The sequence below is a fragment of the Camellia sinensis genome, chromosome 2, assembly GCF_055761805.1.
Source record: "Camellia sinensis isolate YWXY chromosome 2, ASM5576180v1, whole genome shotgun sequence".
Lineage (NCBI taxonomy): Eukaryota > Viridiplantae > Streptophyta > Magnoliopsida > Ericales > Theaceae > Camellia > Camellia sinensis.
This window is the reverse complement of record NC_138962.1, coordinates 178631912-178657336: the sequence shown is the minus strand read 5'-3', so window position 1 is coordinate 178657336 and position 25425 is coordinate 178631912. Positions and strand designations below refer to the sequence as shown.

At 36.1% G+C, this 25425-nt stretch overlaps 1 protein-coding gene and 1 pseudogene across 4 annotated transcripts in view; both read left to right on the top strand.

Annotated features, from left to right (window-relative positions):
- The window catches only part of LOC114279695 (putative threonine aspartase), a 39683-nt pseudogene extending 28485 nt beyond the window's left edge, over positions 1–11198 (top strand). Inside the window, exons 11-12 of the transcript XR_014360219.1 lie at positions 3373–3536; positions 10947–11198. The product of XR_014360219.1 is annotated as a putative threonine aspartase (transcript). The remainder of the gene's footprint in view (positions 1–3372; positions 3537–10946) is intronic.
- A 5377-nt stretch (positions 11199–16575) lies between these two features.
- LOC114294174 (putative disease resistance RPP13-like protein 1) overlaps positions 16576–25425 on the top strand; it is a 141232-nt gene continuing 132382 nt past the window's right edge. For 2 of the 3 annotated variants that reach the window (XM_082906520.1, XM_082906510.1), the window contains exon 1: positions 16576–20852. In XM_082906520.1, coding sequence (XP_082762646.1) covers positions 16937–20852 — 3916 coding nt within the window. In that variant the 5' untranslated portion in view covers positions 16576–16936. Of the gene's footprint in view, positions 21216–22633; positions 22825–22915; positions 22978–25425 lie in introns of all 3 variants that reach the window. The other variant, XM_082906524.1, reaches the window with a different exon arrangement.

The window sequence follows — 25425 nt, the reverse complement described above, 5'->3', positions numbered from 1 at the left end:
GGTGACACAATTGAGGTTGCATCGTCCTGTTTCGGATCATTGGCTAGTTCTATTGGATAGTGGGGGGATTAGGAGTGCATCAATGCCATTTCGTTTTGAGAATGTGACTTTTTTCTGAAGGTTTTAGGGAAGGAGTGCGGGGGTGGTGGGGCAGTTATAGTGTGCTTGGGGATCCCAATTGTCGCCTAGGTTAGAAATTAAAGCTTCTCAAGTCTGATTTGAGGTAGTGAATACGGAGGTGTTTGGACAGTTGGAGACTTAAAAGGCAAATATTTTACCAGTTATGCAGGGGTGGGAGGAGAGGGAGGAAGCGGGGATATTGTTTGAAGAGAATGTGGTTCGTCGGGAGGTGGCTTGTAAGGAATTTATGCAAGTAGCTCGTATGGAGGAGATTAGCTATCGATAGAAATCGAGATGCTTGTGGTTGAAGGATAGGGATCGAAATACGAGATTTTTTTATCATATGGCTAATGCGCATTGGCGGGTGAATCAAATAGGGAGATTGCGGGTGAATGAGGTAGAGTTATCATCTTCGAAGGAGATTAGGGGGGCCATAGTGGATTTCTATGAGCATTTATTTCGGGCTGATAAGGGAGCTTGGAGGCGGAGGTTGGATGGGGTCTATTTTGATGCGATCTCATAGGTTGATGGCTCTTTGCTGGAGAGATCGTTTATGGAAGAAAAGGTGTTTTAGGCGCTACGGAGTATGGTTGGGTATAAGTCGCCTGGGCCAGATGGTTCTCTATTGCCTTTTTCCAGCACTGTTAGGGAGTGGTGAAGGAAGATGTGATGGCCATGTTTGACCAGTTCCATCGGATGGGACAGTTTGAGAAGAGCTTGAATGCCACTTTTATTGCGCATTAATTCCAAAGAAGTGTGGGGCGGAGGATATCGGTGACTTTCGGCGCATCAGTCTGTTGGGTAGTGTATATAAATTGTTGGCCAAGTTGTTGGCGTATCGGCTTCGAGGGGTGCTGGAGGGGGTGATCTCTGATTCTCAAAATGCTTTTGTGGGTGGTAGGCAAATTTTGGATGCAGTTTTGGTAGCCAATGAGAGTGTGGATTTGAGATTGAGGCAAAGAAATGAGGGGATTATTTGCAAACTAGATATTGAGTAGGCATATGATAATGTTAATTGGGAGTTCCTATTGTATGTGATGGAGATGATGGGTTTTGGGGTTACTTGGAGGCTGTGGATACATTTTTGTATATCCATGGTGCAGATGTCAATATTGGTTAATGGTTCCCCAACAAGATTTTTTCCTACGCACAGAGGTTTGCGGCAGGGCGATCCTTTGTCCTTGATGTTATTCCTACTGGTAATGGAGGCTCTGGGACATTTGTTGTCGAGGGCGGTTCATGGAGGCTTGTTGCAGGGCTTCAAAGTGGGTTCTTGATCTACCTCATTGGTTGTATCCCATCTTTTTTATGTGGACGATGCACTTATATTTTGTAATGCTGGTGCTGATCAAATTGGCCATCTTCGGTGTGTGCTATGGTGTTTTGAGGCAGTGTCAGGTCTTTGGGTTAATCTTTTAAAGTCTAAATTGATTCCAATCGGAGAAGTGACACGGCTGCAAGTCTTCGCAGCAATTTTGGGGTGCAAGGTGGCATCTTTGTTGATTTTATATCTTGGTCTACCTTTGGAGCTTCTTTCAAGGCCTGAGGGGTGTGGGATGGGATGGTGGATTGTGTGCAGCGGCAACTGGCAGGATGGAAACGGCAATATTTATCTGAAGGAGGGAGGGTTACTTCGATCAAGAGTGTTTTGTCAAGTATCCCTATTTATTTTATGTTGTTTCATATGATTTTGGTGGCAGTTGCGAAGCAGATTGAGAAGTTGCATCGGGACTTTTTATGGGGGGATGAGGGAGAGGGTTCTCACTCTCATTTGGTGGCTTGGGATTGAGTTTGTCGGCCAAAGGAGAAAGGGGGTTTGGGGGTTCGGTAGCTGGTTATGTTTAATCTTGTTTTGTTGGGTAAGTTGTTGTGGCGCTTTGTGGGGGAGAGGGAACATTTATGGCATAAGATGGTTGTGGCGAAGTTTGTCTTGGGGAAAGAGGGGTGGTGTTCAGGTAGGGTGGGGCAGTCTCATAGTCGTGATGTTTGGAAGGGAATTTGGTTGGGTTAGGAGGAGTTTTGGAGTAGGGTTAGGTTGAAGGTAGGGTGGGGGATAGAGTTCGTTTCTAGCATCATAGGTGGTGTGGTGATAACCTTTTTGGAGCAGTTGTTTCCTTTGATTTTTGGGATTGCATAAGATTGCGAGCTTTTGGTGGGCGCAGTGTGGACTTGGTAGGGACAGGTGGTGGTTTGGAATGTGCGGTTGCGTCGAGATGTTCAGGATTGGGAGGGGGTGCAAACTGGGGGTGTAGGTGAGGATTCTATGGTTTGGGTTTGCCCGAGCTTCAAGTGGCTCTTTTCCATGTCATTGTCTTATGGTGCACTTGTTCATGATTCTGAGTCGGTGGAGCACTTGCTTGTTCATTTTCTAGTTACTTCTCGGCTTTGGATGATCATTGTTGTGACTTTTGGTTTGGTTTAGGCGCAGCTAGGTTCTGTGTTGGCAGTTCTGCAAAGTTGGGCTGGGGGCAGGGTTGGGAGGAGGCGTCGGAAGGCATGGATGACTGCTTCTCATTGTTTAATGTGACTTATTTGGTTGGAGCGTAACATGCATGTTTTCCAAGGGGTGTCTCATTTGATTCCTTGGTTGGAAAGAAGGTTGCTCACAGTGTTATATAATTGGGTTACAGGTTTGGTAGATCCGGATGTTTTGACTTTTGTAAATTTTGTAGAGGATTTGATATCTTAGCTTTTCTCCTTAGGGGTCTGAATTTTTGTATTCCTTGCATCATATTGATACTTTTCTAATAAAGTTTGTTTATTTATCAAAAAAAATAAAAATAAAAATAAAAAATTAACCTAAGTATGGCGATGGTGGTTGAATTGGTGTACTATGGGAGGAGTTGACTGGTGGCCATTGACGGTTTGGTGTACGAAGTTGTGTGTGTGTGAAAAAGAGAGGGGGATTCAGAGGCTTTGATTTTAAAAAAAAAAAAAAATCAGTTCCTTTGTGACATTTTGTCCTCCCAAGTTCCCGACAACCACGCGAAAGAAATGCTTTTCTTGGTAGTGAATGAAACCTTGAAGTGGTTATTGGGTAGCCAGCTCATTTGATGAAGTTAACCAAGTTTTTAATGGCCTATTTGGCATCATTTTTTGTTTTCAATGCTTTTCTGGCTTGTCTTTTATTTAGATTTGATGCCTCTGTCGATCACAATTCACACCTAAAAGTTGAAATTTGCATGACATCATTTCTAAAATGGATCATTATTCGGCTAAACTTGAAATTTATTCTTCAAATATTTTTAACAGATAAGTGGACGTGTGGGATTAGTAGCAATTTGTGGCTCCAGTTGTTGGGCATCCTCAAAAGGTCCGTTTGGGGCTCCATTTATAGTTGGTTGTTGCGTTAGTGGTGCTGGAGAGTATTTAATGAAAGGATTTACTGCTCGAGAGTGCTGTGTCTCATCATCACTGTATGTATCCTTGTTCAAAAATGTTATTTTATTTTATTTTGGGAAGTATAACTAACAGAATAAAAAATAAAAAAAAAACAAAAAGAAAATTGTGTCTTAGAAACGTGCAATTTTAATTTATCTTTTACTACAAGGAACATTATATTTTCTTGGTATGAGGCTAGTTTAATACCGGGATATTTTTGTAAAGGTCTTCATGTTTTTTTGATTTTTGTTTTGTTTAGTGCTTTCTTCTATATGTTCAGTTTTCATTATTTATTTTTTTGTTAAACCAACAAAAATCATTTCCTTTTTTGATTCATAGGAATAAGTTAAAACATAGAGTTTACAAACAGAGCAGTCCTGGGATAGTTCAATCTCTTCCAGAATTAGCATTCACCATACAAGTGATAAGAACATATCAGTGATAAGAACAAAGAGAAGAGAGCTAAGTGGATTCTCTAGATACACTAGATGTTCTTGTTGATTAACTCCAATGTTGGCCAATACATCAGCACTGTGGTTGCCTTCCCTGGGGATATGCTGGATAGAACACTCGCACCTGCTGATAAGGAACTTAGCATCCTCAACAATGGCTCGATAAGGTGAAGTATTGGCCGCACCTTCTCTGAGCATTTCCATGGCATTCTGAGAGTCAATTTCAATGGTGATGTTGGACAACCCTTTTTGCATAATGATGGTCAATCCTCTGTAGATACCCCAAATTTCTGCTTCCAGGCTAGTGCAATGGCCTAGGTAACCATGGTAGCCCCATACCCAGGAGCCGACTTTATCTTTTAGTAGTCCACCATAGCCTGATTGCCCTGGATCTCCTTTGGAGCAGCCATCAACGTTGAGTTTGAGTTTTCCTGCAATGGGACAAGGCCATTTAGTTAGTGCTGGATTTGTATAATTTGGATTCAAGAAGTTCTGGAATGCTTGCTGAGTTTCCTCTGCTTGCTCTAGAATGAGCTTGACACTGACAGACGGGGGTTGGGTGTGGTTCTCAAAAACAACTCTGTTTCTCTCCTTCTACATGCTCCAAAGTGCTGCTATAAAGATTAGGGGCCATTGCACTCCATTGAATTGCACTTTACTTTTAAGGTTAGCTTTGATCCAATCCTGAAGGGGAGTAGTTATACAGTTTTGCCACCAGTTGGAGTCCCTCAGAAGTAACCATATTGTTTTTGCTTTAGGGCAACCTCTGAGTAGATGGAGGATGTCTTCCCTACTGATCTGGCATCTGGGACAAATTGTTAGTCAATGAAGGATTTCTGATAAGCCTCTTTTGGGGGAGCTTTTAACTTACACAGCCACTGCCAATCTTCACCATTGTCATCTTGCCCTGATATGGCTTGATAGGCTGCTGCAGTGGAGTAGTTTCCAGTTGTAGAGCCCTTCCATAATGGACCATCTATGAAAGTCACATACCTGGGCCTGTATATATTGAGAATTTCTTCCTTGTCTTGTTGAGAGATGACATCTTCAATTGTAGACAGATCTCATTTTCCTTCATCATCAAGAATAGAGCTGACTTTCGCTCTATTATCAATATGAGGGCCTTGGTATTTGTTGCAAAGAGGCTGTGATCCACACCACCAGTCAGTCCATAAGGAGATGTCTTCCCCTGTACCCACATTCCGCTTGATATTTTTATCTAGTACATCTCTGTTCTGGATAATGCTTTTCCAAGTGTGGGAGGCTCTTCTTTTGGTTGGCCAACTAGATATAGAATGTTTTCTGAGGTATTTGGATTTAAGAACTTTGCACCAAAGATCCTCAACATTACTAATTAACTTCCAACCCAATTTAGAAATGAAAGTTGAATTTTGCTCTCTAGCTTTTCTTATATCAAGCCCCCCATGTTTCTTGTTTTTACACACTTGGTTCCAGTTAACAAGATGAATTTTCCTGGCACCTTCAAAACAGCCGCACAGGAAGTTTCTATTCAGTTTATCTATGTGTTCACACACTTGCCTGGGGGATTTCCATGGTTTGCATGAAGTGGTTAGGGATGGCAGATCTAACAGATTTAACCAGGGTAGTTCTACCAGCTAAGGATAGGTTCTTGGCTTTCCATCCAGAAAGTTTTTTGGACATTTTCTCAATGATATCCTTGATGAAATTCTTGTTCATTCTGTAATGGAGAATGGGTGTGCCCAAGTATTTACCTAGGTCATCAGTTAAAGGTATGCCATATTTATGGCTGAGAGAAAGGGCTTCCCTTCTAGAGAGGTTTGGGGGAAACAAACATTTTGGATTTATGAAGGTTGATTTTTTGACCAGACATATCACAAAACTCAGAGAGAACTTCCATAATACAGTCACAATTGCTATTATTAGCTTTGGCAAACAAAAAGAGATCATCAGCAAAAAACAAATGGGAAATAGGAGGGCCATCCTTAGCAACCTTAATGCCCTGCCACCTGCCACTATCAGTGTGAATTTTAATCATATTGGAGAGATTTTCCATGCATAGGACAAAAAGATATGGAGATAGAGGGTCTCCTTGCCTGAGACCTCTGCCCATGGTTATTCTGGGAAGGGTCTTACCCAAGGTTTTAAAAAGCGGCCGCAACCGTTACGTAACGCCGTTACGTAACGCCGTTACGTAACGGTTTTGGCGGTTACCGCCACCCGTTACGGCCGCTTTTGCAGTGTGATTGAGATTTACAGGTGTATCGGCCGTAGCGGCTGCCGTAGCGGTCGTAATGGTGCCATAACAGTCGTAATGGCCTGTTACACACCGTTACGTAACAGTTCCAAACTGTTTCTTTCGAAAAAACACACAAAAAAAAGCTGAAAATGGGAGAAGAGGGATAGACAGAAGAGGGAAGATAAAGAGAGAATGGAGGAGCAAAAGATAGAGAGAGAGAAAAGGGAAGATAAAGAACATGTTATTGATTTGTTGAAACTGTAAGACCTATGCTATTCTATTCAGCTGCTATCACTAAACCATTTTGTTTGTGTGTGTCTATCTATATATTGTTTGAAAATAATAATAATAACAATAAGTGTGGTCATTATCTATTTGGCTTGGTTAAAATATGTATATATATATATATATTTAGACTCTTATTTATTCTCTTACTTTTGTCATTGTTTATCTTATATATAATAGTTAGTGATTGATTTTTTGTATAATATAAATTCATTAATTATTAAAATAAAATATAAAAAACTCAGTTTATAGTGATTTAAAAATATGAAATATATTGGATCATACTTAAAAATTTACAAAAATTTATCAATATTTATTTTTAACCCAATAAATATGATCATGGAAAAAAAATATGCGTATCGGTAAGTTTTTTCAAATTGTGCAAAAAATAAAAAAATTCACGGTTCCGGTTACCGCAACCGTTACACTACGGCCTTTACACCCCGCAACCGCGTCACCGCCACCGTTACGGTGACCGCAACCGCTTTTCAGAACCTTGGTCTTACCATTCCAGAGAATGGAAGAGCAAACAGTAGAAACATAGTTCATAATAAGGGTAATCCAATCAGAATTGAGACCAAATTCTTTAAGGGGATGTTGAATGAAGTCCTAGGAGATCCTATCATAAGCTTTTTCCAGATCAATTTTGATAACCATACCCCCAGACTTGCCTTTCTTGTACCCAAGGGTGTGGATAATCTCTTGGGTGATGATAATATTGTCAATGGTAGTTCTACCAGGTATGAAACTGCTTTGGTTAGGACTGATAAGGTCAAGGAGGAGAGGTCTAGTTCTGTTGACAATGATCTTGGTAATAGCCTTATAAGTGACATTGCAAAGGCTAATAGGCCTAAATTGTTTAATGGTCTCAGGGTTGTCAAGTTTAGGTATGAGAACTATCTGGGTTTCATTGATTTCCTAAGGGACCAATTTATTATGAAAGCAGGTCTTAATGAAATTGCAAAAGGAGGGGCCAACAATGTTCCAATGTTGATGGTAGAAAATAGCTTGAATGCCATCTTTGCCAGGTGCTTTGAAAGCTTTGATGTTTTTGATGGCCTTCCAAATCTTAGAGTTAGAAATAGGGGCTAGGAGCCTATTATTATTTTCAACAGTGAATCTGGTTTGAGCAATATTATTTCAATCCTCTAAAATGGTAGTCTCTTCATATTTGAAAAGGTTGGTAAAATGATCAATGATGTGGGCTTGAAGGTCATTAGTTCCAGCAATCCAGTTACCCTCATCATCTTTAAGGACATTAATTTTAAGTTTCCTTCTTTTATTAAGGGTAGATATATGAAAGAATCTGGTGTTTTTATCCCCCATAATCAACCATTTGGATCTAGATTTTTGAAACCAGAGAATTTCTTCTCGAAAAAGGGTGTTGTTGAATTGTTTAACCAGGTCCTTTTCTAAAATATGGAGATTGTGGGAAAAGGAAAGAGCTTGGGCTTTTTGGATACCCTCTATGCGAGCGAGAAGGGTTCTTTTTCTCTTGAAAATACTTCCAAAAACCTTTTTATTCTAGATTTTGACATTGTGAGTAAAGGTACCAATGGCTTCTAATAGGCTATTAGACATATTAATCCACGAATTCTGAATAACATCAATAAAATTAGAGTGACAAAACCAAGCAGCTTCACATCTAAAAGGCCTATTTTGAGAGTTAGAGGGGTGCATACCTTGGGTGAAGACCACTAGGGGGGAATGGTCTGAGTATGTGTGAGGTAGAGTCCTTACAGTGCCTTCAAAGAAGAGAGCTTGCCATTGGTCATTGCGCATTGCTTTGTCCAGTCGTTCCATTGTGTTGGCCAATCCTTGTCTGTTATTGGTCCAGGTAAGTTGAGGACCTACACTGCCCATGTCAATGAGGTTGCAATTGTTGATTCTGTCTCTGAATCTTTGTGATCTGGTAAAGTTATGGTTGGGGGAGAAGCTCTTTCTTTCACTTAGGTCAGTGAAGTCGTTGAAGTCTCCAGCAACCAACCAAGGTTGGGTCATAGTGTTAGTTGTCCTCTCTAGTTCCTTCCAGAGATTTGTCCCTGGTTGCTGGATTGGGACTAGCATAGACTGCAGAAAAAATCCAATCTTCAGTCCTCCCTGTGGATGGTAGCTTGAATATACTGGCTAGGTACCGAAGAGGTTAGAACATTAGCGTGGTCCGTGTCCCAGAGCATCCAGATTCCTCCCATTCTACCTATTGGATCAACCATTGTAGAGGTGGAGAAGCCCAGATTGTTGAAGTTCCCTAGTGAGCTAAATGTAACTTTTGTTTCCATGAGGACCAGAATTTTAGGTTTATGAGTTCTGATGAGTTATCTTAAGTTGCGCTTGAAGGTGTTGTTTCCTGCCCTTGGCAGTTCCAAATCAATATTTTCATAGAATCCATGGATGGGAAATGTGGTAATGGTTCATAAGCTAGTTTTGTTAGGATGCTTTGAATCCTACAATGATCTTGGTCTACTGACCTCATGGATGCCATCTGAAATGAGTGCACTAGAGGCCCTGGAATGGTGCTCCAACTTGGTTCGATTCTCACCATTATCTGTTCGATCCACCAGACTGTGTCTACGCAGTGAATTGCTTCTATACCTGGTTCTAGTAAAAGGCTCAACGTATTGGCCTCCATCTTGTGCACCAAACTCTGTGGTAGTGGTATTTTCCCGATCTCCATGGTAGGTTTCGTTGGTTGTTTGCTGTGGCGCGAGTCTCCATCTTTCAAGGATGCTTGAAGGTTTGTGGTAAGGATGTGTGAAGGGTTTAGGGGAGTACTTGTGTTGATGGGGTGTGGTAGGGGTGTGTTAATGCTATCATCAAGGAGCTCCTCCATCGGGATTTTTGAGGATTGCAAATCTACTTGCAAAGGAGTAGGCTTGGCAGGTTGGGTAGGTACACTATCAGGAATAAGGGGGTCTTTATCCTAGTTGTTTGTATCTTTGGGATGTGAGATGACAGATGAGTGGGCTTGTAGTTCAGGTGCTACAATCTTCGAAGATGTTACTAGGTCTTTAGATGGGCTTGGATTGTTTTGACTGTGAGTGGTGGGTTTATAGGTTGGGTTGGACTTATAGGCCTCTTTCTCTTGGCCTGATCTTGTAGTTTTTTTTACCTCTAGTATGGGCCTCCTCCTGTTGGCTAGTGTTACCTAACTCTGCATATTTGTTGGAGTTTGGGCTGGCCTCATGATGTTGAACTTTCTCATAGGCCGTTGGGCGCCGGTTCTTTTTTTGTACAAGCATCCAAGGCCCAAAAGCTTTGTCCCCTTCCTCTGACCCAATCTGGTGCGGGTTACCGTTGTCCACGGAAAGAGATGTTTGGGAGGTCTCAGCAACTGTTTGTGGGTCTCTTGTCGGCGGTGAGCTAGAGGTCTGGGTCACCTGTTTTGTTCGGTGTACTACCTTGAATCTACAGAGCTCCTTGCGGTGATCTACCCTGCTACAATGAAAACAAAATGAATGAATGGATTCATACTCAATATTGTAACTTTTCTTACCTAAAATGAATCTGGGACACGGTGGTTTTCTCAGGTCCACTTCAATGCAAGCTCTTGCAAATCGCCCTCTTGTGGCCATGGCAATGGTGAGATCAATCTTCAGAGATTTCCGTAATTGCCTCGCGATGGTGTATAAAATTTTTTCTTGAAAATATTCAATCGGAAGCTCTGGAAACCTAACCCAAACAGCTGTGGTGGTTTCAAAGGCTTCAGATGCCTTGAAGTCAGGCTCCCATTTGCATACTGTAAGATAATGGTCCATGATTACCCAAGGACCTCCTGAGTACACCATGACACAGTGCTCTTGAGATGAGAACTTAAAAAAAAAATAGTTGTTACCCAGATTAATTGCATTGAAATCATCTTGTAGCCTCCAGAGTGTTTTGACTCTAGAACAGAGCATGCTATATCTAATAGTCTTCCCAAGTGATCTGATGAGCAGTGCATTGGCCCAAGGTTATCGGATTTGTTGCAATAATTTTTTTGGGAGGGCGATTTGGGGTATCCCATCTTCCCTCTGTGAATGATGTCCATCTTGGATGTCTGTGTCTCCATCCTCATCTTTCTCAGTATTGATGATGTCTTCAAGCTCATCGAAGTAGAAGTCTTCGTTTCTGGGTGTAGTGAGGGCATCCTTGAACGATTTAACCTTTGGCCCCTCAACTGGTGTAGCCATCATCTTAGGGCTAGATGTGTGAGGTGGGGGTGAGATTTTGCGGAGGGGAAACCTCCTCAGTGGTTTCCATCTATTCCTTCCCCATTGAATCGTTGCTTTTGATCTTCTTGGTACTGCAAATTAGATGATCTTCTTCTTCTTGAGATTTTTCTTTGGGGTCGAAGACGGTCGTAGATGTTGTGTTCATTCTAGAGAGAAAAACTATGATGATCCTTAACACTGAGAAAATGGTCACAAGTCTCCTAAAATCATTTTCTTTGTTTCCATTTATGTATACCCCCAGCTTGTGAATCTAACATGGTTATTATTTTTGTTGCACAGGTTGCAGGCAGGTCCGGGCTCTGCTTGCATGAAAGTTTTATGCTCTATTATGCAAGATAGTAGCGAACACGGTCCTAATAAAAGTGCCGGAACTCTAGTTGTTCAAGCCGAGGCTCCTATAATAGCGAGAGCTCCCAACCCTCAACCTTAATGGTTTTTTTAAGGAAAAAAATGACTTACTATTTGTTTGTTTCCTATTTAGCTTCCCAAGACTTCACCTAAGCTGAAAGCTATAGAGATTGCATCAGCCTACACTTCCTTGTCTTTTGGAATGGGTTATTTTGGAAGCTCTATGGAGCGGAATAATATTTCAAAACCTTTATTGTTGCATATGAATTTTCTTCTTCAATTGATATATTTAGATCAGATTTTGAGATCTCAGCGAGTTCAGTCGATCCTTGCAGATGACATTTAATGGTGAATCAGCTCATTCATTTAATGGTGAATCATCTCATTGAGAGTAAACCAATACGTTGTGTATTAATTAGGTGTGAAGTGTTTGTTAACATTCACTATATATAATGATTTCTTGTTTTATAATTGAACACGTATTTTATATAAGAGCATATCATAAACGGACTGCAAGATATTTGCATTTCGTATTTGAACTGTGCATTTCGTATCAGTCATAATTGTAATGGTGGCATGCAATAGTTTTTAGTTTGTCCTGTTTGGTTCTTCCTTTTTTTGCTTTTTCGTGTCCATATCATGTTATATTATGTTGGTTTACATTTATCAATTTTTTTGCTGATTACATGAGACGAGACAAGCATGCCGCAACTCAAACCTAATTGTGTGTTTAATTTTTTATTTATACGAAACTTATTTGTTTTATTCATCTGTTTTTATGCAGGTCTCAATTCTTAGGATTACAAAACAGCAAAATAAGACCGACATCGACCAGTTTGCCACACGAACTGATGTTAGTGAAAGTATAGAATAAAATATCATGCGCACTAAGATTTTGATAAGAAATTTAAAATTTGAAAGTAAATTAAACTGGTTTGTTTATTTTCTTCTTTCAAGTGACTTGTCATGTTTCAAATGGTTAGTAAGGCAAACCTAAAACTTGAAAGATGTTCATTTTTGCTCATGAGAGAGATCAGCACAATTATTTTATGGACCATTTTTTCGCACCATGATAATGGGCTTGTTTGGCGTAGAAAGTTGAAAATGTGTGAAGCTTCTTTCATTGGGCTGCAGGCCAAAACCTTAAGCCTAAGTGAGCTTGCATGGTGGATTGATGAGTGGGCAAAGAGGCTGCCTCTATGGGCTTGTGGCCTGGCCTACAGGCTTAGCCCAAGATTTGAGTCTTTTTTAAAATAATTTTTCTTCACTTTTTTTTTTTTTTGTTATTATTTTTCATGGGTTGGGCTGGGCTGAGCTGGGTTTCAAATTTATGGCCCAATCTCACTTGTGTAGGCATGTCCAGAACTTGGGCTTTATTTGAGTAAAAGCCCAATGAGCTTGGGCCAGGTTAGGTTTCAAGTTAAAGGCCCAATTCCAGGCTCTGTCTAACTTGGGCTGGCCTATCGAGGATTTGGCCTTTGTTTGAGTAAAATCCCAATGAGCTTGGGCCAGGTTGGGTTTCAAATTCAAGGCTCAATCTCACTTGGGTTGGCCAGTCTAGGATTTAGGCTTTGTTTAGGTGAAAGCCCAACGAGGTTGGGCAGGGTTGGGTTTCAATTTTGAGGCCCAATTTTTGGCCTAGTCTCACTTCAATCGACATTTCCAAGATTTGGGCTCGGTTTAGGTAAAAGGCCAACAAGCTTGGGCCAGACTGAGTTTCAAATTCTAGGCCCAATTCTAGGCCCAGTCTCACTTGGGATGGCTCGCTCAGGATTTGGGCCTTGTTTGGGTAAAACCCCCAACAAGTTTGGGTTGGACTATGTTTCAAGGAAAAAAAAATTGTATGCCTTTGTCTTTCTCATTATTTTTAAAACTGAGCCCTTTGATATTTATTTAGAAATGATATTTATTTGAAAGAAGTGATTTTCAGAAAGAGTATTTATATATATATGTATCTTTGTGAATTTTTTGGAGAAAAATATTTGTATATGATTGTTTTGGGTTAATTACAAAAAAAAACTTTGAGGTTTTATGCATTTTTTACTTTAAATCTCAATGTTTTAATTTCGACAAATTAAATCTTAGAGTTTTATCCATATATATATATATATATATATGTACCATTGTTGTTGATTTCAAAGAAAGAGACTTACCATATTTTTTTCCTGTCTCTTTTTATTTTTTGTAAATGTTTTTGTGATTACTTTCTAACCCACCATTATTGTGTTCACGTTTTACTTTCTTCTTCTCTGTTTGTCCTTTTTTTCTTTCTTTTTTCTTTTTTTGTATTATTATTATTTTTTTTGGTTAATTATATAAAAAAAAAAAAACCTCAAAGTTTCACATGTTTTTCACATTAAACCTAGTGTTTCAATTTTGACAAATTAAACTCTGAAGTTTTATTCGTATTTCAATGTGTCTCTTTGTCTATCTCCATTTGTGCAAGGTAATGGAGAATAATTTTGGGGTTTAAAGAAAAACGCGTGAAACTTTGGTTCTTTTTTTTTTTTTTTTTTTTGTGTATATATATATAACTTTTTTGGGGTGAATATATATATATAACTTATGTTTCTTATTGTAGATGTACATGTACATGTGTGCTTGTATATATAGTGTAATTTTTTTATTCAAATTTTGACTTTTCTAATGATAAAATTTTAATTTCATTCCTAATTTTGATGACTATGGAAGAAGGGCTAGTTGAAATGTAAAAGACACTTATCAATACTCTAATGGATTAAGACACTATTTGACATAAACTAAAAAGTCAAAAAATATATTTATTTTTAGTCATCAAAAATAGGGACGAAATCAAAATTTTACTTCGTCTATCCTACATTGATAGTCCATTTTTTAAGATTCAAACTTTTTAAAGAAATGTAATCATTACGCTTTGAATTCAAATTTTAAATAATTAATTCTAAAGATACCCTTCTATTTTTATTTTTAAATTTTTAAATTTTGACTTTTCAAAGTAGATATATATTTTGGGACAACAAAAAATTGTAATAATGGACCAATAAAATGGAACGAAGGGAGTATCAGTCAAAATTTGAATAAAGAAATTTCACCATATATACAAGCACACATGTACATATACAATAAGATATCTAAGTTATATATATACACACAAAGAAAAATTAAATATTGGGGTTAATTACAAAAAAAAAAAAACTCCAAGGTTTCACCTGTTATTCACTTTAAACCCCAGTATTTTTCAATTGAAATCCCAAAACGATTCTCCATTACCAACACAAAAGGAGATGGACCGAAGGAGTACATTGAAACATGTATAGAATTTTAAGGTTAAATTTATCGAAATTAAAATACTGAAACTTAAAATGAAAAATGCATAAAATCTTGGGGTTATTTTTGTAATTAACCCTTTTTTTCTATATGCTATTTGATGTTCACAAACATAACATCAATGTGGATTATGAAAATAAGTTGGAAATGAATTATAATGGTGGGTCTCACACGGTAAGAAGAAAGTAGTGACAAAGTAATTACCAAAAAAAAAAAAAAAATAGTGAAAAAAAGCATTAAGCAAGTCTCTAGCAAATTCTCAAGTTTGAAAAAAAAATTATGTTTTCAGATATTTAACTTTAATATAGGGAGAGTAGTGACAAAGAAATTACTAAAAAAAATAATTTAAAAAAATTGAAAAAAAGCATTAAGCAATGGTGTCTATTTTATACATGGCCCATAACCTTTCTTTGCAGTTTCTCAATCATTTCTCTACATTTTCACTAGCAAATTCTCAAGTTTGAAAAAAAATATTATATTTTCAGATAATTAACTTTAATAGAGGGAGAGTAGACATAATAGTAGTTAAGATTTTTTTTAAAGTTAATGTAAACAAAAAAAATGCTTGATTATATTTTTATTTTCAATTATGTTGATAAAAAATATTCAATTAATACTAATATTATTCACTTTTTGTGTTGGTATAAATTAAAATTTAAAATTTTAAAATACTTATTTTCGATGATAAGTTGTGTATTTTTATCCCCTAAAGTTTAAATTTTGGATATGTTCTTGATTAAATATCCTGTTAAATAATTGGACCTTTTTAGCATTTTTGTTTGGTAAAAAAAGAAAAAGAAAATTAGAACTTGATATGAAAATTTTGTTTAATAAACTATTTTTGATAATTACTTTTGGAAACAATCCCTTTTTATAGTGAAATTAAAAGATTCTTTCAATAAAAAATGGGTAAACATTCACACTTTCTTATTTTGAAAATACAAAATCATTTGATAAAAATTTGTAAATTTTGACACTTCTTTCCACAAAGATTAATAGGAAACTCATCTACAAAAATTCCATAGAGAAAGGAGGGGACAAACATTTGATTCAAAAAAATGAGTAATTGGCATGATATGCTTGTGCGTGTGATATGAGAAAAGCCTCATGCATATCAAACAAACAGCATTACTCATTATAATAAGAAAATAAACATGCGCAAATTTTAATCACTAGTTTTTATAGTTTGGTTTTAGTGTCATTTCGATCTTTATAATTTTAATTAAGATTTTAAATTTTTTATTGTCTCAATTTAACCTGATTGATTACAATCATTAACTTTTTTCTTTTCTTTTTTTTTAATTATGAAAAGTGCGCACATGAGTAGCGTGAGTTACACTTTCAGAAACAAAATTATAAATTTTCTTAACTAAGTGAGTCAATCTCAATCATCTGATTAATGATTTTACTTTAAAAACACTAATTGGCGTTATTAATTGAATTAAATTAGTACAAAATTTAAAATTAAATCAATTATAAATTTATAAATCAAAATGATATATGAGACAAAATAAAAAAGCTACCAATTTAATTTACCCAATAAACATTACCACTTTCCCTATCTTGATTTTTGGGAAGATCCAAGGCTACCCGTTGGCAAGCTATCAACTTGTAACCCAAGACAAGAAAATAAAACAAACAACAAAATCAAATCAAGGCCAAAAAAAAAAGGCTATGTGAAAAAGATTTTTTTTTTTTTTTTAATAATGATTGTCAGGCAATCTTCACAAAAATAATAACAAATAAAAAATTCAGTCCTTGATCCGTTCGTTTTGAATTTTAAATTTTCAGTTATTTAGTATTTTTAGAGTACTACTCCATATTATTCATGTTAGAATACTTGTTCAATTATCTCTAACAAAAGAGAGAAATTTTTTTAATTAAATTGTAAATTAAATCATTGGTCTCTGTAATTTACGTAAAGTGTCATTTTAGTCATCATAATTTTAATTTGCGTCAAATATTGTTAACAATTGGAACATAAAAAACTAAGTGCAAAATTAGAAAGATCAAAATAAAATTCAAAACAAATTATAAGGATCAACGATATAATGAATATATTAATTACCCAAGTGGTCCTTCTAATTGATTTTGAATTTCACTTTGATTTCTCTTTTGTTTTACTCATAATATTTTTCTGTTTCATATTCAATAATATGTACAGAAAAAATCACATTTGAAAAAATCACATCCGACAAAATTGAAATGCGTCAACCAAATCCCAAAACTATATTGTTGGGTAAAGATGGAAAAACTTCTAAGCCACCCTCTAGTAACTGAGAAAAACCATGATAGAGATATGAATTCATTAAAAAGAATATTAACAAATGTAATTGGGTTCTTTCTACTAACAATAATATAATATTTGTGTTCTTTTATTTTGAGTATTTTATTTTTATTTTTAATTTACACGTTGTTTTCACAGAGGACAGGGGGCCAATGAAAGGAGACTCACTTTTGACTTCTTTGCAGCCCAATAATTTCTTCTTCTCATCACAAAAATATAGCCAATTTTGAGACTGCTAAAGCCTTTTCCACTGAACCTCTTTGCTTTGCTTTGCTTCGCTTTGCTTCTGATCTGTTGGTTTTTTCTTTTCTTTCTGTAATCGGAAACAATGCCTATAGAAGGGATCTTTGTCTCTGGCTTCGTCAATTTGTTGTTTGGGAAGATGACCTCTTTTGCCTCCTCGAAATTACCAACCTTTGAAGGAATTGATACCCAGCTGACCAATTGGACCAATATGCTGTCTCAAATTGAAGCTTTTCTGATTGACGCGGAGGAGAAGCAACTGACAGATCGAGCCGTGAACCTGTGGCTCGACGATCTCCAGGATCTGGCATATGATTTGGATGATTTAGTGGATGAGTTCGCCACCGAAGCTTTGCAACACAAGCTCAAGGCAAAGCAGCCACAAGCTAGTTCCAGCAAGGTATGGAACCTCATCCCTAATTTCAAGCCAAGAGATGTTTTGTTTAATTTCAAGATGAAGTCCAAGATTGAGGAGATCAATACCAGATTGCACAATAGTTTTGAACAATGTTCAAAACTTAATTTGGTTAAGATTGTTGGAACCACCCCTACACCTACGACTAAGACTTGGCAAAGACCAGACTCTACATCTTTATTTGATGAACCTCACATTTATGGCCGAGAATATGATCAAAGAAAGATAATTGAGTTGCTCGTAAGGGGGGATGAATCAAGTCATAACAACATTGGTGTAATTCCCATTGTGGGTATGGGTGGGATTGGCAAGACCACCCTTGCTCAGATGGTATACAATGATGAAACTGTGCAGAAGCATTTCGATCTAAAAGCCTGGGTCTGTGTGTCAGATGAGTTCAACATTATGAGAATAACAAAAGCAATTCTTGAGTCAGTGACTTCCCAGACATTTAGTTTTAATAACTTGGACCAAGTTCAGGTTCAATTAAAGCAGGCTTTGGCTGGAAAGAAGTTCTTAATTGTTTTAGACGATGTCTGGAACAAAAAATACAGTGACTGGAATGTTTTGAAGAAACCTTTCAATGATGGAGCCCAAGGGAGTAAAGTCGTGGTGACTACACGTGACAGAGAAGTTGCAGGAATGATGACAACTGTTGAACTTCATGAAGTTAATATCCTTTCAAAGGAGGATTGTTGGTCATTGTTTGCACAACATGCCTTTGCGAATACATGTATTGATGCAAATCCAAAATTGGTATCAATTGGTAAGGAAATTGTGGAGAAATGTAAAGGTTTGCCTCTAGCTGCTAGGACACTCGGTGGCCTTTTACGCAGCAAAGTACGAGATGAGGAATGGATAAATGTATTGCGTAGTAAAATATGGGATTTACCACACACAAAAAGTGACATCCTTCCTGCTTTGAGATTAAGCTATCATGATCTCCCTTCGCATTTGAAGCAGTGCTTTGCATACTGCTCAATAATACCCAACGACTATGAATTTGAGGAAGAGGAACTAGTCTTGTTGTGGATGGCGGAGGGCTTCATTCAGCAACAAAGAGATAAGCAAATGGAAGATGTAGGAGGTGAGTACTTTCGGGAATTGCTGTCAAGGTCTTTTTTCCAACCATCAAGAACCGGTAAAAGCTCTAAATTTGTGATGCACGACCTCATCAATGATTTGGCTCAAGTAGTTGCAAGAGAAACTTGTTTTAGATTGGAGGACATATTGAAATATCCAGAGCAGTGCAAGACTATAAAGAAAGCTCGACATTCATCTTATATGCGGAAGCAATATGAGGGTATCAAAAAATTTGAGATTTTCAACAAAGCCATGCATTTACGAACCTTCTTACCATTTAACTTACCATATGGTGTGAATTGTCATTTGGCAAGCAATGTTCCCTTTAATCTATTGCCGAAGCTAAGACGCTTGAGGGTGCTCAATATGAGTAGTTATGACATCATAGAAGTTCCAAATTCTGTTGGAGGTTTGAAACATCTGCGGTATCTTAACCTATCCAACACTAACATTGAAGAATTACCTGAATCACTAGGCTCTCTTTACAATCTACAAACATTGATGTTAAGAGGATGTAGACAACTGAAAAAGTTGCCAACAGACTTGGGAAACCTAATTGACCTACGTCATCTCGATACTACAAATGCACATTCCTTAAAAGAAATGCCATTGGGAATAGGTAAGTTGGCTAGTCTTCAAACACTGTCCAATTTCATTGTTACTAAAAACAATGGGCATTGGTTAAGAGAGTTGGGGAATTTAATTTATCTTCGGGGGAAGCTTTGCCTATCTGGGTTACAGAACGTGGTGGTTCCATTAGATGCAAGGAAGGCAAATTTAAATGATAAGAAGGGGTTAGATGTGTTATCAATGGAATGGAGTGTTAACTCAGATGATTCACGAGATGGAAGAGTTGAAACAGAAGTGCTTGATATGCTACAACCTCACAAGAATTTAAAAGAGCTCCATATCGAAGGCTACCTTGGTATAGGATTTCCGAATTGGATAGGAGATCCTCTATTCTCCAATATGGCTGACCTAAGTTTAGATAATTGTGGAAATTGTGTATCCTTGCCACCACTCGGACAACTACCCTCGCTCAAAAAGCTTTACATTAAAGGAATGAGTGTACTAAAACATGTCGATCATGAGTTTTACGGGCAGGGTAGTGCCAAACCTTTTCAATTACTAGAGACTCTAAGCTTTAAGGATATGCCGGAATGGGAGTATTGGTATACTTTTGAAGATGATAAGGAAGTTGAACCATTTACTCATGTTAGTGAGCTCTCCATCGAAAATTGTCCTAAACTTGTTGGAATGTTGCCAAGTTATCTACCTTGTTTGAATAATCTAAAGATTAAGAAGTGCCCGCAATTGCTAGTTGAAGTTTCCAAGGTTGTCCACCCGTCACTCACCTCTATAGCTATGAATGACGTTCCTCTAACAAGCCTTCAAGCGGTCCTTGAGATGAGGAGCATGGTTGATGACGAACTGATATCGGCAAATGCAAAGTCTAAGCATCCTAGTTCAATAACTTCCTTGAGCATTGGGATGATTAAGAAACTTGAGCTCTCGCCGAAATGGGTCACTCATGGGCTGATGGAACTCGAAGCATTGGAGATCACAAGTTGTGAAGAACTCAAGACACTGTGGAAGAATGAGGAGAGAGTGCAACACAGTCTCCCTGCATTCCGACGTTTGAAAATTGAAGGCTGCCCCCAGCTTGTTTCATTGTTTGAAGAAGATGAGGATGAAGACAACAAAGGACAACACAAGCAGCAGCAGCAGCAGCAGCAGCAGCAACAAGAGGAACTCCCCTGCATAGTGAGGAGGCTTGAGCATCTAACAATAGATAATTGTGAAAAGCTGGAGAAACTGCCACGGCTGCTACATAACTTCACTTTTCTTGGAGAGTTGTTTGTCTATAAGTGTCCGAGTCTCGGCTCTTTTCCAGAGACAGGTTTTCCGTGCACATTGAAAATACTCAGGATATATGATTGTGAGGCTCTACAATCCTTATTCGGGTGTTTAACACAGATTAATGACAGTAATCTTCAAGTGTTAGATGTTCGTGATTGTCCATCCCTCACATGCTTGATATCGTGTAGAGGTGGGGGGCTACCACCCACACTCAAAGAGCTTGGGATTTGGAGGTGTAAAAAGTTGGAGGCACTGCTAGTAGTAGAGGAGGGGATGGAAATTACCTGTCCATCTCTTGAGTCTGTTTGGATCATTAATTGTGATAGGCTCAAATACTTGCCAGATGCCCTTCCTAATAATAATAATAATCTCAGGAATCTCAGTGAATTGTACTTGTATGAGTGTAAGAATTTGGAGTACATTCCGGAAGGATGGTTCCACTCCGCAACAAATCTGAGAGATTTGGAGATCAGGGGATGCAAAAAACTCAAGGCCCTACCACACGGATTGCAGAGCATCAACTACCTCACTTCTCTTCAATCGCTGGAGATGAATATTTCACAGTTTATCCTCAAGGAGATTGATTTGCACAGTTTATCCTCTCTTACAACACTGTTGATTGAAGAAGAAGAAGAAGAAGAAGGTGTAGCGGGGTCGAGCTTTCCGATAGATGGGAAGTTGCTGCCCACCTCTCTGATCTATCTTCATATCGGGGGTTTCCGAAATCTGGAGAAGTTATCTTCTAAGTTGTTTCAAAACCTCGCCCCTCTTGAACAACTTGTAATCATTGGTTGCCCTAGGCTCAAATCTTTACCAGTGCAAGGGCTGCCTCCCTCACTTCAGAAATTGTTGATCAGTGGAAGTCGGAAACTAACAAGGAAGTGTGAAAAGGGGAAAGGCAAATACTGGCCCCACTTAGCTCACATACCTGATTTTCGATGTTGGTGAGTGATGAGCTCTGTTGTGGAGTTCCCCACCGCAATTTTACAAGCACTCAAATTGCCAGGTATCAAAACATAAACTAATTTTATAAATATAAACATTTAAAAAATATTTTTAGATTTTAAAAACAAAAAATCATATGAAAAACAGTAAGTGTTTTTCATTTTTATTTTTTTTACTTTTACAGATTTTAAAAAACTTAATCAAACAATCTAATTGATAGTAAAGATTTCCAGTATTGCTAATTTTCAATGTCTTTTTGCTTATTGATTTTCAATTTTTTTTTGAATGAGGGATCGCTTAAGTATGCAGTATATCATATTTTCAAGTTAATTGAATTTTTTTGGATGAGCAAGTTATTTGCAAATTCATATAAAAATTTAAAATAAAATGAATTTGTATTTTCAATTAATAAAAAATATTTTTTAAAATAATGAAAGAAATATGTTAAATTTAAATTTAGAGGACCATTATGGAATGAGTAAATAATTTTTAAAATTTTGTTTGGTTTTGGAGTTTTCAAAAATAGTTTTAAAATTTTTAATTCGTATTTTTTTAATATATTGGGTAATTTGTTTTATTTTTTAGATGCATCTAATCTAGATATACTTTAAAAAAAAATTAAAAAATCTTTAAAAAAAATTTAATAAATGCAAAATACATACAAAAATGTATTAAATTTGTATATTTATTAATATTTAGTGATTTTTTTAATGATTTTTTTCATAAATTTTATACGTTTTAGGTGTATTTAGATTGAGTGGATCTAAAAACTTGAAAAACCTTGATTAAATACTTAAAAAGTTCACTAAAAACAATAAAATACGGATTGAAACTTAAAAATTTTTTTTGAAAACTCCAAAACCAAACAGAGTCTTAAAAATTATTTTAGTTCTAAAAACTAAATGAGTTTTGGATTTTTAAATTTCTAAAAACTATTTGTAGAATATACAGCCAAACAAATTTTAAAAAAATTATCTTTCAAAATTGATTATGAAAACCAAACCTTAGTTTTGGGTTTTCTGGGCTAGTCATTAATAAAATATTTTTGTATTTGTTAAGTTGTTGTGATTATGCGGGTACAAATTCTTGTTGAAGGAAGAATTTTTTGGCTGGTCAAATGAGGGTGATGTTAAAAAAAAATAAAAATGAAAGAGAATGAAATGCTATGATGTAAGTAGTTTGCAAATGCTTAGAAAAATTAAACAAATTTTTTGCTCTTGTAAGAGCTAAATGCTATGATGTAAGTAGTTTCCAAATGCTTAGAAAAATTAAACAAATTTTTTGCTCTTGTAAGAGCTAACTTAAAAGCTACAAACAATTATACGCATATCAAGTGTCCAAATTTCATTTTTGTGAGTTGTTTAATAAATTTGGAAACTAAAAGCAATTTAATTGTATACCTAGAGTTGTTACATTTTTTGTATGAAAAAAATTTAGAGTATTAAGTTTTATCAATACCTGAGGGATTATTTGATACAGAAATGTGCTTTCAAGGATTTGAATACAAAGAAAGGCTTCTTCTGATAGATTTCCTCGTCTGCTTGTATTTCCGAGGCAACCACAACAAATGGAAGAATTCTCATTTCTTTCCAACTTGGTGCATTTGTCCCTGGATATCCTGTCCATCTAGTGATTGTTCGCTATCCCCATGTACACTTTGACCAATCCTGGTAAGAATTTTCTTGAGTTAAAACCATTTTGGTGTTTTTTTTTGTAATATCTTTACCTAACTTGCATCATATGGCCTTTCATTTTGTTTAGGGGCAATATAGCTTTGGGAAAGCTCATGTTTAGAATGTTCATAGTTTCACAATTTCGTGGAGGTATGTTGAGTGATTTTTTATTTATCTATAGTTGCATATAGTGAAAATGTAGTGTGCTTGGCTTCCCCTACTATTTTTGTTTGTAAAATTTTTGGGTAGTATGTTGTATGAGGTGGTAGTTCATATGTATAGGTTGTTATAGTGATTCCCCAATTTGCTATTTTTCTTTTGATAGCTAACTCACTCTCGCAGATCATCAATACTGATTATTCATCAACTTAAATGTACATGCATTTATATGATGTGTCCTTGACTATATTATAATTTGAATTTTGGTTACTGGATAACTTGTATGTTGTAAAAAGTTGAATGAAGTCATTTATTAAATTGTACAAGTCAAGTATCTTCATGTTGTTTTACCCCTTGAAAATTAGTAGGAAAATGCTACCCATTTTGCTCAGAGGGTGAATCAACATTATTTGATTAATCTTTGCTACCTTGTTAGCTTTAGTTGAGATTTTAATATTAAGTGTATTCTTATACATCAAAGTTTTTAATAGGGACATTATATACAATTTGTTAATTTTTTGTATATTGTTAGCGTGTTTTGTATTTCATATGCTTAATCTCCCTGAGCAATTCAGAACCAATGGATGTTTAACATACCGTAAAAATATTGTAATTGAATTTGTGTGATATTATGTCTACTGCATTTGTGTGTGGAAGCCTGCCCTTTTTTTTTCGCATGTGTGCTCAAAGAATCAGCAAATTAATGATTCCTGGTCTTTGGATTTCAAATAATAATATATATATATACAAAGATCAAAATTTCATTTCAGTGTGTTGCTTCAAATGGTACAGAAACAAAAACATCTTGGAAATATTTTATGAAATAAAGATAAAATAGAAATGTTTGAAAATATAAATTGAAATATATCTAAATGTATGAAAGCCTAATAATTGATTAATTAAACAAATTGAGATTCATATAGTCATTCACGTAAAAGAATTAAAAAACTAATGTTACTATGAACTAAAAATTATTAAGTGTTGTTAAATAACTCAATTTTATAAAACAAAAGTTTCCAATAAGGTCTAAAAATTTACTTAAGCAGCAGTAATAAATGTTTATGAAAATTTCTAAATTTGTATAGATACAATTTACTCTTTCTGTAAATCACACTATGTTTCGGTGTGTTTCACTATGTTTTGATGCGTTTCAATGAAAACACTAGAATTTTATTATTCCATTAGTGTTTCGTTTTGGTCTCTTGGGAAATGGCAACATTTTGGCCATTTAGAATTTTATTATTCCATTAGTGTTTCGTTTTGGTCTCTTGGGAAATGGCAACATTTTGGCCATTTCAATGGAAACAAACGAAAATTTTGTTCCTCATGTATATTAAAGATAAATCCATGTCAAAAAGTTTTTCATTCATGTGTTGTCTATGTTTTTCATGTTATTTGGTTCCAAACAAATGGCATATGGTACCTATTAAAATTGGGTGTAACTGCACATGCAACAGCCCTCGTGTCTTCTATGTGCACTATGTTAACTTATTACAATTGGAGGAATAGTTTCCTATTGTTTGTCTTTAGTTTGGGAAATTTGTCCCTTTTGTATTCTTTTAGTAGCTGTTGGTGTATTGCCTTGATTCTTAGGGGCAAAGCCATGTATAACAAAGTTGGGTCAAGTGACCCCACTGGAAATTTGTAAATTTGAAATTATTATTTAGACTTTTTGAAAATTTTATTTTAAATGAGGTCAATCTTGTACACTAAAAAATATGAACTGATTTCATAAAGCATAGAGATTAATATATAATCATGTTACCCTTTTTTTCCTTCTAATATTTTAGTTATTCTTTTTCATTTTGTTCTTTCTTTGAATTCTTTTGTAGATGTTCACGTGTTACCTACCTTATACATCACTATTATCCTAATGTCCAAGGAGATGATTACGGCATTATGTGACAGTTTAGGAGAGGATTTTTGCTTATATTTAAAAAATGGGAAAAAAAGAGAGGAGAACTTGTGGCATTAAAAAGAAATTGTCAACAAACACAGTGGGTGTTGTTTTCTTCAACTAAATTACCTAAACAAACCTTATGTTCAAAGGATATATCTGAATTAAATTTGTTCAAAATTTTAGTGAAGGGAAATATTATACATTTATGATTTATGGAATCAATTGTTTAACCTTATTAGCATTTATGGAATTTTAGTATTAGTAATGCAAGCGGTCATTTATTAGATTTTTGTAAAAATTAACTATTGTGGTTTTTGCTTTCATTATGGTATTTGTAATTTGGTAACTATAAATTACTTGATCCAATTTTGTGTATTACACTAGTTTATTAGTGTACATTATGTATAATTGAAGGTTGATATTAGTGGTGAATTGTTTAATGGGCATTTTTGGCTCCGCAATGGTTGATTCTTAGAACTAATATGGAGAAGAATCCTATTTTTGTGAACTTGATGATTATCTAACAGCACACTCCATTT